Source organism: Acanthopagrus latus, chromosome 3, assembly GCF_904848185.1.
Source record: "Acanthopagrus latus isolate v.2019 chromosome 3, fAcaLat1.1, whole genome shotgun sequence".
NCBI lineage: Eukaryota > Metazoa > Chordata > Actinopteri > Spariformes > Sparidae > Acanthopagrus > Acanthopagrus latus.
The window spans coordinates 4,570,101-4,583,195 of record NC_051041.1 but is presented as its reverse complement, the minus strand read 5'-3'; the positions used below and the strand labels follow the sequence as shown (position 1 = coordinate 4,583,195).

General features: G+C 41.2%; 2 protein-coding genes across 2 annotated transcripts in view; both read left to right on the top strand.

Annotated features, from left to right (window-relative positions):
- rnf19b (ring finger protein 19B) overlaps positions 1 to 5,171 on the top strand; it is a 35,243-nt gene extending 30,072 nt beyond the window's left edge. Inside the window, exons 7-10 of the mRNA XM_037093368.1 lie at positions 143 to 283; positions 475 to 664; positions 837 to 971; positions 1,448 to 5,171. Of these exons, the coding sequence (XP_036949263.1) occupies positions 143 to 283; positions 475 to 664; positions 837 to 971; positions 1,448 to 1,892 (911 nt within the window). The 3' untranslated portion in view covers positions 1,893 to 5,171. The remainder of the gene's footprint in view (positions 1 to 142; positions 284 to 474; positions 665 to 836; positions 972 to 1,447) is intronic.
- A 749-nt stretch (positions 5,172 to 5,920) lies between these two features.
- ndufs5 (NADH:ubiquinone oxidoreductase subunit S5) lies at positions 5,921 to 9,242 on the top strand. Its single transcript, XM_037090658.1, has 3 exons — positions 5,921 to 6,075; positions 7,468 to 7,687; positions 9,031 to 9,242. Exons 2-3 carry the CDS (start codon positions 7,472 to 7,474, stop codon positions 9,133 to 9,135), a joined length of 321 nt encoding a protein of 106 aa, XP_036946553.1. The 5' UTR covers positions 5,921 to 6,075; positions 7,468 to 7,471; the 3' UTR covers positions 9,136 to 9,242.
- The last annotated feature ends 3,853 nt before the right edge of the window (positions 9,243 to 13,095 follow it).

Genomic DNA, 13,095 nt, shown 5'->3' with positions numbered 1-13,095 from the left:
TACAACCACACAGACACATTTCAGACGCAGATTTGAATCACTTCATGTTTTGGAAGTATATCGTCAAAACATCTCTACACATTTCCTTCCTCCGGCGCCTCTGAACAGGTGTAAAACTGCTTCCGTTTCTCTCGTTCCTCAGGTATCGGTGTGCCCATCATGTTGGCCTACGTGTACGGCGTGGTGCCCATCTCTCTGTGTCGAGGTGGCGGCTGTGGCGTCAGCAGAGGGAAGGGCCGAGGTGTGCGGATCGACTTTGATGAGGACGACGGTCCAATCACAGGTTAGGACGCCAAACGCCTTCAAATCACGAACTCTCACATTCGATGTTTTTGTGACTATATTTTGCTTTATCGACTTATTTAGCCTTCAGTCTGAACAGTTACTACTTCAAATCAATAAGAGCCAAAAGAAATGTTGACAATAAAAAATGGCAGCGCTGATGATTCAAGCGTTCCCTCTGTGTTTGTACAGTGGCAGACGCGTGGCGAGCCCTCAAGTCGCCGAGCCTCGGTGAGAGCAGTCTGGACGGAGCGGTCAGCGGTCTGAGCACCACCTCCCCCAGCGAGGGGCTCTCTGTGGCCCCCGGGACTCTGGGTGACACGCCACACTTCAACACCCTGGCAGGCGGCGCCCTGGGGACCCGCAACGCCAAGTACAGCAGGTGAGGAGAGGAGATGAAGTTACACAGCCACACTTCACTCAGTGACATTTAGATAACATTCTAGAGCATCAGCATCTCAGAAAGCGGCCTCTGAACACACACCTCTTAACAAACGAGTCGTGGTCTGTGTGAATTGTTTAATTGATTAACATGACGGTTTGTCCTCCTCCAGGCTGGAGGTGCAGGCAGGCGAGCTGGCTAAAGAGTCGGCCCAGAGGGAGACAGGCAGCCTGGGAGCAGGGAGCGACTGCGCCAGCACCCGTGGAATGGCCGGATCCATCATCTCCTCTTACACACTGCCCGACAGGTGACGCTTTAGTTTTCTTTTCTTTGTCCTGAAATATTTTGTTGCAGAGTCTCGTTAGTTGTCAGGCCGCGGATCCGTCTGTCTGCCTGTCGCTCTGTCAGATTTGATTTGGATGTGATGTGATGTGATTGAGATAACAGAATTAGAACTAATCTGATGACTTGGCAGCTCGCTGCCACGATCTCGTGTTGTTGTCTCATTTGGAGCGACGCCTAAAGCTGCAGAAATCCCTCCGTACATCAGTGGCAGCTCTACTCAGCAGATACTTACCAGGAAATAAAACAGATCACAGCGGAGCCACAGTTCCTGTTTTCTTAAATACCGTGGGAGCATTTAGACCCTTTTGAATGTACTTACATTTTATATTTACTTACATGGTTGTCAAGATGAAGATTTTTTCTGAATGGTTGCTTGGAGGGTTTTACTCAGAAGCGTCACGCTGCGACTGACTGGCTGTACGTCTCGTGTCTCTGCAGGGAGTGCACCAACCTGGAGATCCAGGTGGACATCGAGACCAAACCCAGCCATCTCTGCCTGACCAGCGAAGAGGACCTAACCCCGCCACCGGGCTCTGCTGCCATGGCGACCGTCTCAGGAGGGGAGGAGCCTCAGGACTGCAGCTCCAGAAGGGGCGGGGCTTTGTCTGGCTCTGCGTTGGGACTGTCACCGGGGGCGTCGATCAGGGAGGGGCTCCGAGACGTCACGCTGGCTCAACCGGAGAGCATCCGCAGCGACCTGGAGATGTCGGACACTCAATCAGACGACATCGCAGAGCTGACGTCCGACGACTGTGACTCCCCACACCCGAAAAGCTGTCACCTGGCGGCCGGCCAGCAGCCCCAGCCCCCCTCCTGCCGAGCCCTGAACCCCCCCGAAGGCCTTCACTGTCCCGCAGACAGCAACGTCATCCTCTACGTCTGAGAGAAGCTCTGCTCTCAGGATTGCACAAGAAAAAACAAAAAACTAACCAATCCCACAACAGTTCCATCTGAGCTCTCTTTTACTTCATGGCTTTTTAATTTTTAATTTCATCATTTCTCGTTTTGCTGCTTCTGCGACCCACAGACACCGTCTTAAACACAGACAGCGTTTGTTTACTTTGGTCTGTCTGTCTTATCTATCTACCTGTCAATCTCCTCGCTGAGTAAATTGTCAGGGTTCTACCTCTGAGATTTATAAGATAATGATTTATGTTTACTCCTTGGTGCAAAATGCCTTGGCTACTTAAGCAAAAAAAACAAAAAAGAAAAGAAAAGAAAAAAAAAGACGTACAAATTTTCCACAAAGAAATATTGCAAAATTGAAATTATGAAATACGGTGAAACGTCACCAAGCACAGCAGAGGGAGGAGGATTGTTTTCTGAGTACGGGGCATGTTTATAACAATGTGTGAGTGAATGTGGACTTTGTACTCAACTGTTGTGGCTTTAGTTTTTTTCTCCTTTCCCTCTATTTATATTCAGATGACCCTGAACTTTTTTATGATTTGCTGTGTGCATGAGTCTGCATGAGCCATGCCTTGTGTGAACGGTTTTAAAAGGGCAGTGAGTTTCTGTTACACTGGTGAAAGTTTACTTTAGAGGATGAAGCTGCACTTGAATCTCACTTTCCCTGCACAGAGGAGGAGGAGGAGGATTTGGGATTTTTTTTTAAAAAGTGTTTTGAATCGCAGAACTAAGTGATTGAGTTCTGACAATGACGTGGCCAGAAAACTCTGAGAGAAGCTGTTTTATTTGATTCAAGTCAGTGACCGTGTTCGACCTTCTTCACACTAACTTCGGACATTTTGAACAGTTAGAACAAGTTGACCTACTGTTTTGCACTTAAACATACAAACAGTCTGTAGTTATTTCACAGATAATCCACCGAGAGATTTATATTAAAAAAAAATTACAGAATATTTAGCTAAATAGGTAATTAAATCTTCAGTTATACAGGTAGGCAGCACACTAAAACACACACACACACACACACACACACACACGTGCATGAATGTGGAAACCGACACAATCCTCCGGTGCTCAAACTGTCAACACACTAACTTGTATTTTTTTTTAAAACATTACATCTGGAGTTACACAGTTTAAAGCAGACGCACAACTTCTGACTTAGACTTAGAACAAAATGTGTAATGCAGTGATAATGAAATATTGGCAACAGATAGAATAAAATGCAACGTGAATAAGATCATTTTGTAACCTTTAATTTAACGATTTCGAAATGGGAGTTGATAAAAGAGCAAAACAAATACACTTCAAACCTAAAAACATTACATTTCACACAAAAGAAACAAGCAATCTTTCTTCATCTTCTGATGAGAGGATGAAGAATACGTCATAATTATTGTTTTCCATAGAAGTAAAAAAAGTCACATTAGCAGTGTTTGAACGGATTCGATCTGGAGCTACAACGTACAATTATTTTCATGATTCAACATTCTGTCAATTATTTTATTAATTCGTACTGTCGCCATATTTGAGACCTCTGTGAGCTGTTTCATCAACAAGCTGTTTCACACTTACCTTTAAAGGTGAAATGTGATAGAATAGGAAATATCCAAACAAATCGATTTAAAAAAAAAAAAAAAAAAGTAGATTGACATTACTTGAGAGATACTTGAGATTACTGTCATGGAGGCCAGTCAGGCAAAATCCAATATCAAACTCAATAGGACTCACTCACTTTAGATACCAACCACCTAAATACACCTGATTTCTTTAATCAAGATCTGAGAATTGTTTCCTGAGAAATAAATAACTGTCTCATTTTTCTCATTATCTCACAAAGTTAAAGAGAGTGTGTAAACAAATCATGAGTCCATCCTGTAATCCAGATCTGCACTAAAGTTTATTTAGTTCAGTAGTTTTTGTGGAATCCTGCTGACAGACAAACAAACAAACAGACACAAAGGAATACGAATCAGATTTATTTAGATGTATTGTTCTTTCCTTCACCAGTAGTACAAACATGACGTCACTATCATGATCAGCTAATTGAATCAGCATCAGAGAAGCTGGAACTGGAGAAGGTTTGGAATCATTCTGACGTATCAACAAAGGATTTCAACAGATTTCTGGACGCTTGACTTCCTCCTTCGACCTGCTGCTCTCTGGTCACTGTCAGAACTCTCTCACTGGCTGGTTGTGATGTGTGTGTGTTGTGTGACTGGACACACACACACACACACACACAGATGACCGGCGTTGTTTTCAACAAGTTAACTGGCTGTCTGACCCACTTGAACATTGTGTGTGTGCCTGCGCGTGTGTGTGTGTGTGTGTGTGATTGAGTGAATGGAGTTCTGATGAATGTATTTGTTCATCCCACTTTGTTTTTGAATGAGCACTCGTGCACTTTATCTGAATTTTATCCTATTTATCTTTTTCTTTTTTTTTTTTTTTTGCGACCCGTCGTCTGTTGCTATGAATGAGTTTTACTTCATTTGCAAACAAAAGTCTGTGGTACAACCAAAATAAAATCACCTACCAGAAGGCCTTTTATGTTGGATGTAACTGAAGAGGGTTTGGTTCCAAAACGTCATCGTCATTTTTATCATTCAGTCAATTTTAAGGGCATCCACTGTGTTTCATCAGTGTTCTGATCCGAGGACCGTAATCATCTTATTTTGTTCACGCTTTCTTAATCGACTTCATTTCTCTTTTGGAGCCAAACACTTCAAGTATTGATGCCGATAAGCTTTTCTTAATCATACTCACTAGCTTGAATTGTTTCTTAGCTTTGTATCACCTCTGTGCTTCAGTTTTGGAAAAAAAAAAAAAAAAAAAAGGTTTTCTACCAGGTTTTCCGATTAATCTGCGAGGAATCCACATGAGAACCTTTCTCATCTCAGAGTAGCTTTATGGATTTAGCTGCTTATATAACTTGGCAGTGCTTTGTTTGGTCTGCACTTATCACTCGTTTCTGCCTGCCTGCCTGTGAGAAAACACACGAATGTACCACGGATGATGTGTGAGCGTTCATGGAAATGTCCCATTAAGACCACAGGTGGTCCTGTCCTTATTTGACAAAGGTTTTAGAGTATATAGATAGCAATATTTAAGTGTTATTATATTGTTTGTGTATTTCCTGTCACTGTTAAAGCCCCGCCCTGTGTGGGGTTGTACATGCAGGACTGTGAAAGACAACTTGTGGACCTTTGGGGGAAAAAAACAAATAAACACGATCTGATGTTGCACAAAAGCTCTGAGTCTTTTTATTGATGTTGTTTAGAAGAAAAGTGGAAGCTGTTAAGTTTTTTTGTCAGGCGTCATTTCAATGACTACAAAGTGATGGAAATCATTGAAGTGTTGCAGTCTTTTACTGAGAATTAGTGAAAATGTGAAAAATGATAGTGAGAGAAATTGTTCCAGGAATACTTCAGAACTATGAAACTTTAGAGCAATTAATATTACTTTGTCCACAAAAGACACACCTGGTAAAATATGACCCATCAGAAAGACTTTATTGAAATTCCTTTTACTCCATGGTTTCCATGGCATAATAAACAAACTGACCTTAAAGGACAACACTGTTTCTTACTGATTTACTTTATTTATATTTGGCGGACCCTGCCACCTTTCTGTAGGTCCAAACCTCGTTCTAGGGGCCTTTTTTTCTTCAAATAAACACTTCTTTGCCTGTATTATTACCTCATTAATGTTGTAAATATTCAAATTATGACTTGAAGACTCCGAGCAATGTACATGTGATCACATTACAAAGAAATCTTCAAAACCAAATCGTGTAAATGCTGATAGATTTACATAAAAGCTTTAAAGGAACAATTTAATGGGCCTGAAAGAAAAAATGGAAACATTGATTGAACATTGGATTGATCTACATGGGGAGATATACAGGTAAATACATATTGATTTACCTATATGTTTATGTGTATGGTGGCAGGTTTAGTTGTAGGTCCAGCAGTGCTTTGGTAAATACCTCCTCTGTCCTGTCCAGTAGGCGGCGGTACTGCACCGTTAAGCCAGCAGAAGCACCGTCGCGTCGATTTACGACACTTTCTGTCACTTTACGGCAGTGTTGTTGCCAGACGTAAAGCGGAACGCGTGGAGTCGGAGGAAGGTTAAAGTGGGCCCTACAAAACACGGTAAATGCATATATTTTCTGCTGTGTGTCGGTATTTTAACAGAGCGTTTCTTAATTTAACACTCTGTAGATTTTATTTATGGTTTGAAAATAGTTCCAGTTTGTTTAAAAAGAGTGAAATGACAGCTGCCGGTGGTTAGCATGAGCAAACTGTCATTGAAGGAGACGCAGGATTTTAACAAACTTTGACCAGGGGACACATTTAGAGAATGGTTGTAGCTCATGTGTATATATAGTGATTTATATTATATAACGATAAAGATGGAAAGATTTATCGTAAAGCTGTTTATTTCGTTAACAGAGTCGTTTAGCCAGCTAGCCGTTGTTATTAGCTAACCGCTAGCTAGAACTTAACGGTTTGCTAGCTGCCTAGTTAATGTTAAGGTGAGATTCGGGTTAGTAAATAACGGAGGGAAGAGTTTACTAGAGGTTTATTATAGCAGTGATATTAAATGATACATTCTTGCCAGTAACATATCCGTTGCATGTAAATCCTTTGAGTGTCTCGGGGCTAAAATTTGGAGAGAAAACAAGGAACAGATGAAACATTTTTCAGTGTCGCGGCGAGTTTGGAAAGGCTGATGACTAAACCACTACAAACAGTGTCCCATCATCACACTATCCATGGATACACGTACATGCAGACACACATGAGGAAAAGCTCATTTTAACATCAAATTAACATCTGAGTAGAAGGAAGACACAATTAGAATTATTATTTACATGACTGAATTAAATACACTATTATCTCACTTTATAATCCCACATCATCAGCCAGTTTTTCTTTATTAAAGTTTTAAAGGAAGGTCTAGAAAAGGTAGTAACCTGTTGTATGGTTTATTTCATGGCAGTAAGGATTCGATCAGACCATTTTTCAGTCAGTTTTAGTTTTTGCATTGAATAAGAAAATATTACATTTCTTTGAAACTTCAACAAGTGCTGGAAGTGCTGGCTGGTTATTTACTCTGAATAATGTGGTGCTTCATAATTTACACACTGCTGTGTCTGAGGTGCTTTCTGGTCACGTTTGATTGGTCACGGTGATTTATTCAGAACATTTCTCACATTGTTGAAGAAGTTGGCTGAAAAGTCTTGAATACCTCATGGCTATTGGCCGTTGATGTCAGTTAAAACTTGCAGATGTGTTTCAGCCATTGTCACATGATAAGTCTAGACAGTTAAAGTCACATGACAGACCATATTTAGCAGAGAAGATCACAGCTAACAAATAAACAAATTAATTTATAGTGTTGTTCTCCCATTTTAACGTCTCTAGCGCCATTTTTTTTAAGGCAAAAGTTTCTGCCTCCCCTTTATCTATTTTCCCTCTGACTTGACCTGTTCCATCCATCAATTTCTCATCCTCCGTCCCTTCCCATTCTTCCTTCTTTAGCATCATGCCGATTATAGACCTGCAGAAACGGCTTGGCATCAACCTGGACAACTGGCTGCTGCTGCAGAGCGGAGATCAGCCCTATAAGATGCCGGCGCGCTGCCATGCCTTTGAGAAGGAGTGGGTCGAGTGTTCCCACGGCATCGGGGTGACGCGTGCCAAGAAGGAGTGCCTGGTGGAGTTTGAGGACTTCTACGAGTGCATGCACAGGCAGAAGACAGTAAGTGTCCGGGTGTGAAAACTAGTATTTTTGGATAGTTTTGTCTGCTTGGTCATAGTTTAAGAAACTATGGTGCATATGACACATGTCTTATCAGGTATTGTGTCTTGTTTGCATGTTGGAATTGAGCTCACTCACTATAATTTGCCACTAGAGTGGAAAAAAAGAATCAATGCACCAGCAGACACGAGGGTTCATGTTGTGAACAGTACTGGGATGGCAGCAGCCTGGAGCTCAGAGGAATGACTGCTTGTGACTTTTGACATCAGCTGATTTTAGCAGCACTTTATGTTTGATAATGTGACCTTTTGTGAAATGGATGTTTTTATCACTTGTCCCAGCTTCACGGGAAAACAGTGTCAACTGAAGTAGATGAGAAAAAACAACAACTTAAAATAATTTGAAGGGGCCCCATACAGTTCATAATCCAGGTCTACAGTAGCCTTGAGACCCCAAATTGATTCGACAAGATGCTATTGACACCTTTAACACACTACTGAGCTTGTGCACACTGACACTTCTAACTTAGCATCTACAGTGAAGATTTTGGCTGTTAATAGGGTGTAAATAACATCTATCCAAATCTCAGGGATTCTCAAAACTTGGATTACAGCAGACGAGCTGTATGGAGCAGGTTTAATATATTTTGGTTTGATTTTGATGTTAAGTTGCAGAAATGTTCTGCAGGCTACAACACTTGACCTTGCCATCATCATTTGGGCAAGATGACTGAATGACTGAATTTTCACTTTTGGGGTGAACTAATCCTTTAGTATTAAATATAATTGCCTCCCAACAGCTTAATCAGCCTTAATATCTAAGATGTTAGCATTTCTGTAAACCTAAGCTGTATTAAACTGCCTGATTCTTGTATTGAGTTTGGTGTGAGGGATTGTAAGGAGGAGAAGAAAGCATTCATTAAGAAGGGTTGAAAAAAGTTTTAATAAGAGTTTAAATTAATAACAGAATTGTACTCAGAAAGAAAAACAGCACCCTCATCTAATCTAACCCTTTAAATACTTTAATACAGTCAGACTTGATGGTGTTGTGTGTCAGCAGAAGAGAGACTGGCAGATGTACCGCCTGTCCACTGTGAATGTGCTGCAGCAGCAGGAACGTCCTTCATTTGCTTTTTAGCCATGTCTCGTTCTGTCAGAACATGATGGAGAAGAAACAGGATGAAGTGCTGATTTAAGATGAATGTCAGGCTAAGACGACATCAGACAAAGATCCAAAATGGTGGAGGGATGTAGAACATTCTCTTTAATGACTTTATTGCGTCTCTCTGCGTCTCCATCCTGTCCTGCCTCAGCACTTATCTCTTCTTCTCTTCCTCCCTGCAGCACGCGAGGCTGTTCGCCATCCGTGAGCGGCGTGACAAGATGGTGAAGGAGGGGACCTACACGCCACCGCCCTGCCACTCGGGCAAGGCAGACCAGGCGCCATGAGGGAGCACACAACTGTCTGCAGTTCTGTTCATGTGTATAGTAAATCAGATCCCGCTATTCCCCGTTCTTCTGTACAACTTTGCAAATAAATGTTATCATCCACTGTCCTCTGCTTCTCGTCTTTTCCTTCACTGTAGTCTTCTTCTTCTCTCTTTTTAGCGTACAATAAGGTGGAAGTTAACAGGAGTGTGATTTGTTTATGGTTTTACTCAAATAATTAGCAGGTACATTTATGGTTTAATAGTCATAGGTTTTAATTCATTTTTATACACTTATAGCAATTGTACAAATCGTAATAATTCAAAAAGTAGAAAAATTGTCATATGCTGCAACGTCCTGTTGCCACGATACTCGATTTTCTAATATTGATAGAATTCCTTGAACTGGAATGACACTCAGTAGAGTGCATACCTCTGCCGAGGCCTGACATTCCCCTTAAACTGAATCAAACTGAATCCAATATCAAATCAAACATTTGAATCTGTTAGATCCAAATTTTTATTTCGATCTGCATCAATTTATTTTCAGTCAAAGGTACAGAACATAAAGATCTCTGCAGTATTCCCATTGAAATAGCTGAAAATGTAAAAAAAAGAAAATCCTCCATCGTCGTTTCGTGGAAATCCGTCTGCGTAGTCCTGCTGACCAGCCGACAAAGAAACAAACAGAAACCTCCTTACCGTGCCCACTTGTCTGAAGCATTAATGGCTTAATGCTCAGTGCTTGCATAATAAAAAAGTCATCAAATAATTAAAACCTCTCTGTGAGTGATGACACGCAGCAGACCATCAGTATTTACTTTACAGCCTCACCACAGCGGTGTATTGACGGTGTATTGTGTTCAGCTTTTAACTACAGTCCATTTTCTTAACCTGTTGACCTAATTTTAGCAAACCACTAAATTGATCTGGGAGTAAAATGCTCCCGAGGGACATCTGCACCCACTCGATGAGAGGTTGATACAAATGGATGCTGTTTTGACATCTGTGATTCAATTACCAGCGTTTAACTCAGACTGATGGGATTAGGAGGGTCTGAGAAGCGCCACAAGATGGCGCTAAGAGCACAGAAAATACAAAACATCAAGTCTTTATATATTCAATGGTGCTTTATTTTCTGGTTTTACAAACAGCCACCGTTTCATGGCTGAATTTCTGCCAGTTTCCTTGCTATAGCTTCCACTGAGGACACATCGGTCCTTTTAGGATTTAGTGACATGAAGAGACGTCTACCCTCACAGTTATACAAGCTGTTTATTAAACATGCTGTTTTTTAGGGGGTTTTGTTGACTGAAGTGTGGAGGTTATATCACACTTGATACCACGCAGCCTGTCTTTTTAAAGTATAATTTAATAGTGTAAAATGACAATAAAAAATATCAATTGAACGAAAAAAAACAAGTCGTAGCGTGTCATCGTGGGAGTTGTTGTCTTGATTGTCGAAAAACCACCATTTCAGATGAAAATTAATGAACATGACTCAGGCAGAAATGATCACAGACGATTTGTTTTTAAAGTTTATTCTCCTCATATTCAGTCATGTTTGCTGTCTTCCTTCCTCGCTCTCTGACTCTCTCTTGGAAGTTATATCGACAGGCGACCGTATGAAACTCAGCGACACCCTGAGCAACTCTGAACATTGTTGAAAACATTTGGGGAAACATTAGAACCCAACTCAACAAAATATTTAAGAAAGGTCAAGATTTTATACATTTAATACCAAACTGTTCTTCTAGAGTCCAGGCTATAACACAGATCATAATGGGTTTTTATTGAGGTGTAATTATTGGAGGTTTCTTTATAATAGAAAAACTGTTTTTTGTATTTTAAAAAAATCATCTTGCGACCTTCCAGATTTACCCTCAGTTGGAGAACAAGTAGTGAAACTCAACATTAAATCACACTGAAAGATGTTCCACTGTCAGAAACTTGTTACTTGTGCAGTTTGGACAAATCCCCACAATCTAATTTGTATAATCAGTTTGATGTCATGTCTTAAAGTCTGATCCATTAAACTCCACTTCATGAAAAACGTATTACGAGTCCAAAACCTGGACTCCTAATAAGTTTTCCCATGAATGACTCGTACAATGAAGCTGTGTCTGATGGCAGACAGCCTCGCTGATCTGTAGAAGTCTAAATTGTCTTTATTAGATTATACTACATATAATCACAGGCTGCATTATACAACATTGTGCTGTACCTCGATTCACATTATCACAAGGTTTCAATTGTGTAAATTCAATTTTTGTCTGCAGCCAGAGGCACCATGCCTGATCAGTGGAGTCATATCAGGAGCTCCTGACATATACGGCTCTGTTTACACTGAGGGATAATCAATCAGCTGTGATCAATAATTAACTGATAGTGACAGAATGAGCGGTGATAGTGGCGAACTTTACCCTGTGTTTTGTGGTCACAGCAGCTTCAGTCCGTGTGGCCGGTCAGTCCATTAGCTGCTGTTTGATTAAAGCGGCAGCAGCACAGATAATCCAGCAGGACTTCAGTCCCAGCTGATCGGCTGCGATGGAGGAAGGATGAGAGAGAGAGAGAGAGAGAGAGAGAGTCTCTGGATTATCCTGCAACAGAGTCCAGACACCAACAAGCAGCACCACCACCCCCAACACACACACACACACACACACAGATCCCAGTTGACCCAGTGCCTTATCAATCTAACAGCAGTCTATCTTACAAAGGACAGACACGTCAATTTATACGTGATCCATTTTTCATTAACCCGTCTAATCTTGGCAGTTTGAACTGCCGCCGCTGCTCAGTCAGGCTCTGCTGTGGTATCAGGACTCCATGATGTCATGTGATGAGTCATGTGACCAAGAGATGTAAACAAAGAGTAAGAGCTACTACAGGCCTCAGAGATGCAGATTCATGAAATAGAATAAAACAACATTTTTCTTTATTTTATCAGTAAACACTGATCGTAATTTTTCACCTTTTTCTGACATCTTATCTGCCAAACAACAGATTCAAACGTTTTACTTGTCGCTGAGCTCGTACACCATGGAGGTGAACGGCAGCTGAGTGTTTGCCTCTGTTGATTTTGTGAATATGTGGCCGTAATGTTGATCTCTTATGGGCAGTGCATCAATCTTTAACCGTAATAAGATCAGACTATCACAATATATGTAGCTTATTTAAATATCCAGCAGACAAACACTAATGTTAGCATTTCTCTGGAGACGTGTTTCTACTAGAGCCTCCAGGTCTGGACCCACTAGATGCACGGCTATCTGAGCTAACTGGCTAACAGCATCTACAGTTAGCGGCTAGTCCTGTGATATGTTGTTCATTTCAAGAAGGAATTCGACAGGTGGTCACTTCTTACATATTGCGCCTTTAAAGGTTGCAGAACTACAAATCTATCAAAGTTAAATTGGTGCAAGAGGATTTTTTTCAGCGTGCTAACCAGCTAATCCAGGCTCGTCCTGGTCCAACAACACTCCCTGTCTGGATCGAGGATGTGATATTAAAGCTGGGCACAGAGTAAGAGGTGGATATAAAACCATAAACTACTCAGATCTTCCGTGTTGTGAGGCCAGTAGAGCATGCACACTAGAGACGTCCACCAGCCGAGCCGGCTAACTTCCAGATTAGCACCCGGCTAACAAAAGTGAGGATGAAATAATTTAATCGTGCAGCTCTTCTAGACTTTAAGGGTTGTGACTCACCCCAAAAAATATATCCACCATTTCACAGTCACTTCTTTTACCATGTAACCCAGGGGGATTTATCTGGAGATGCACGGCTAACTGAGCTAACTGAGCTATCTGAGCTAACCGGCTAACGGCAGCTACTTTTAGCATTTTCTCATGTGATACGTAGTCTGTTTTTGATTATGAACCAGAGGAGTGACCTGTTCTTACATATTGCAGACATGATGCTCAGTTTACACTTAAATCAATATAATTTAAAGGTGCATTACGTAGTTTTGGGGGAGAAA

Coding starts and splice junctions, on each gene's coding strand:
- ndufs5 (XM_037090658.1), top strand. CDS start 7,472: ATGCCGATTATAGACCTGCAGAAACGGCTTGGCATCAACCTGGACAAC. Junction 7,688..9,030: donor GCATGCACAGGCAGAAGACA/GTAAGTGTCCGG, acceptor TCCTCCCTGCAG/CACGCGAGGCTGTTCGCCAT.